The 3,338-nt window shown below is 38.6% G+C and overlaps 1 protein-coding gene across 1 annotated transcript; it reads right to left on the bottom strand.

Annotated features, from left to right (window-relative positions):
* Positions 1-1,170: 1,170 nt before the first annotated feature.
* LOC106523346 (granzyme-like protein 1) lies at positions 1,171-2,925 on the bottom strand. Its single transcript, XM_014016737.1, has 4 exons — positions 2,438-2,925; positions 2,181-2,307; positions 1,765-1,992; positions 1,171-1,677 (listed from the first exon to the last, which is right to left on the bottom strand). The coding sequence occupies exons 1-4, from the start codon at positions 2,539-2,541 to the stop codon at positions 1,516-1,518; spliced, it is 621 nt and encodes a 206-aa protein (XP_013872191.1). The 5' UTR covers positions 2,542-2,925; the 3' UTR covers positions 1,171-1,515.
* Positions 2,926-3,338: the final 413 nt, after the last annotated feature.

Below are 3,338 nucleotides of genomic sequence, written 5' to 3'. Positions count from 1 at the left end.
TGTGTTCCCCCCCCCCACACACACACACACACACACACTTTTAGGATGGTGATTATGCCCTTGCTCCAAAGGCCTCCTCAGCAGGTAGATTCTGCTCTGACCCTTCCTGTAAAGAGTGTCTGTGTTKTGAGTCCAGTCCAGTTTATTGTTCAGGTGAACACCCAGGTACTTATAAGAGTCCACTATCTCAATGTCCACTCCCTGGATGTCAGTGTTGTGGGTCTGCGTCTGTAGAAATCCACCAGCAGCTCCTTGGTTTTAGCAGCACTTATCAGGAGGTGGTTCCGGTTAGGGAGGTGGAGCCCCCATACTGCAGACCAGTGTGTCCAAGACACAGCCCTGTGTCCTCACATACTGTGGGCAGTCAGTGAGGTGGTCCCGTATCCACTGGGACATGTGGGGGTCCACTCCTGAAAGCTCCAGCTTGTCTTTCAGAAGTCCTGGCTGGATGGTGTTGAAAACACTTGAGAAATCAAAGAACATGATCCTAACAGTGCTTCCAGGCTGCTCCAGGTGAGTCAGAGCTTGGTGCTGGAGGTAGATGATGGCATCATCCACCCCTGATGCCAGGCTGGTAGGCAAACTGCAGCAGATCCAATGAAGATGTCACCAGGTGTCACCAGGTGCCTGCTTGAGGACCAGCCTCTCCGGAGTCTTCATCAGAGGCGATGTCAGGCCCACCGACTTGTAGCTGCTGAGGTCCTTCGGGTGATTGGTCTTTGGTACCGGTATCACACAGGAGGTGTAATATTTTAAATAGTACTGCATTTTGTGCTTTTATGTTTTTGTCTTAAATCAAGTTTGTTTGTGACATGCGTTTCTCAGTTTTAAACAGAACAGTAGAAAAATACTGTTCTCTTGTTTTCTGCTATTAAGAAAATGTGTTTATTCACTAAAATGCATTAACAAATATGTTAGAAGACTAGTTTAATTTGGCTGTACTCTCACAAATGGGTAAATATTTTAGCAATTATTCTGCCTTCATGGAGTTCTGTAAACCTCTTTTTGATGCATTTCTGCTCTCCCTCACAGGGAGGCAGTGTTACCTTTTTGTTTGTGGAATTCATGGTGGAAAGAAAGGCGCACACATACACAGCAACATAATGCATCGTTTTTATTAATTGAAAGCAATCAGAAAACAAAATGTAAATTAAGATTAATCAAATGTCTTGAGTGTGTGCTTTTAAACAATTTCTTGGTAACTGTTGACATATTAAAAGTGAAGCCTTTCAGAAGCCTGCATTTGGTATACATAAAAAAAAAATACAAAAAGTTTATTTTCATAAAAGAAAATTGGTTCATCAAAACACAAAGAATAAAGTAACAAACCATACATGTATTGGATGACTTGATCAAATTTAGTATTTATAACCTTTGATTTTATTTTAATACTCTAAAGCAATCAAGTGCAGGTGTTGGTCTGACAGGATCACAGATTTAGAATAACTTGACAACATTTCAGGTATTTGTGTCAGCTCTCTCTGTAATGTTGTCTGAAGGTTTATTTAATGGGATTCAGACCATTTGTAGAGCCTTTTTCATGGTCGACTCGATCCAGTCTTTGAAGTCATATATCTTTGTAAATCTGAATCTTGCTTCCCCATTGATTTCTAAAAAGGAGGACACCACTCCATAAGCCCTGCCATCTTCACAGACCAGTGGACCTCCGGAGTCTCCCTTTAAAACACACAGTACATTGTGATCACTTCTAATGTACTCATTATCAGTTAATATTGTTTGTTTTCATGTCGCAAATACACATACCTGGCCAGGTCCAGTCGTTCCAAAAGAGCAATATGACTTACTCTTTGCACACTGCTCATTATTTTCCAGCGTTACATTAATTTCCATGAGTTTGTCAGACACTAGGTTACTTGTCCATTCAGTTTTTCCCCAGCCAGAGACAAAACATTTTTGAGGCAGCGATCCATCATCATGGTCTGCCAGATCAATGGGTTTCACGTTTTTGGTGAACTCTGCCTTAGTGCTCAACTTTAGAAAACAACATGAAATATTAGTACAAATATAAAATGTTGATTTATTCACAGCACATACAAAATAGTCTTGATTTTTACATTTCTTGCTTTATCTTGTGGTTATTTTTATTACTTTATTCAGCGTGAATGATTCAATGAAAATATCAGATGACAGTAAAACAAAAAGTAAACATTGTGTCTTACCTTAAGAAGCATTATATCATTATTGTATGTCGAGCTGTTGTAACTGTAATGTGGAAATGCTTGTTGAACTGRCATTTTAACCCCGTTACTATTTGTGTTGTGAAGTCCAAGTCTGACTGAATAATTCCTGTGAAGAAAAAAACAAAGCAAAACAAAAAGACATTTCAATCTTAAGTGAAGCTAAGTCAGTTTTTATTAACTGTTCTAAAATGTTTGACACAAATTCAATTTTACATGTAAAACCAATTAAAACTGACTCCATTTGGCAATGTGCAGCAGTCATCACAAAATTCTCGTTCAGCAGGAATCCTCCACAGAAAGTTTTTCCACTATTTGACTTGTGACTCTCTAGAAGCACCATGTACGGCCTGCTATGTTCCTTGGCCTCGTGGCCTCCAATGATTGTTCCTGCATGAGCTGGAGAAAAGTAAGGTGAGAGGAAATAAGAATGCACCTAAATGCAGCACGTTGTTCTGATCTGTTGTTTGTAAAGTGTAAATTACAGTTTCGTCCTGTACTTTACATCAAGTTCACTACACATTTTAAATAAAGAAATCCACAAACAGGTTTATAATGCTGTTAAGATTGAAAGGAATTAAATGTATTATACAGCCTGATAAAAGTGATAAAATAAGTATTACCTTGACCAGGAAGGATAAGCACAGCCATCAGTGCAGCCAGTTTGCAAAGGAGGAACATGATGAGATGACAGTCTAGCTGAGTTAGAGTGAGAACTGATTGACAGTTTCAGACCTACAAACCTGCCTCCTTTTAAAGTGTCAAGCAAGGCTTTCATTCGTATATGCAAATGATATTAAGCTGAAGCACTTTCATTATGAGGACATTCACCTACAGCACATCTTTAGTTAGAAATCACACTGTAATAATTTAGTGTGCATCTTAAATTCCAAACAAATAAATATTTAAATGTGTTCAAACTGTTTGAAGATCAAGATTGTGAGTGACAAAATTATTAAAATGTTACTGGAAAAAAAGTTGCTGAATTAGTAATAACTTAGACATTCATTCTGAAAATGTAGAAAAACTGAGCAGCAACTTGTGGTTATCTTGGTTCAAGGTCAACAAATTTCCATCTTACACACACACACACACACACACACACACACACACACACACACACACACACACACACACACA

Source organism: Austrofundulus limnaeus, unplaced genomic scaffold (assembly GCF_001266775.1).
Source record: "Austrofundulus limnaeus strain Quisiro unplaced genomic scaffold, Austrofundulus_limnaeus-1.0 Scaffold153, whole genome shotgun sequence".
NCBI classification, from domain to species: domain Eukaryota; kingdom Metazoa; phylum Chordata; class Actinopteri; order Cyprinodontiformes; family Rivulidae; genus Austrofundulus; species Austrofundulus limnaeus.
The sequence above is the reverse complement of the archived record's forward strand: the minus strand, read 5'-3'. Positions and strand labels throughout refer to the sequence as shown.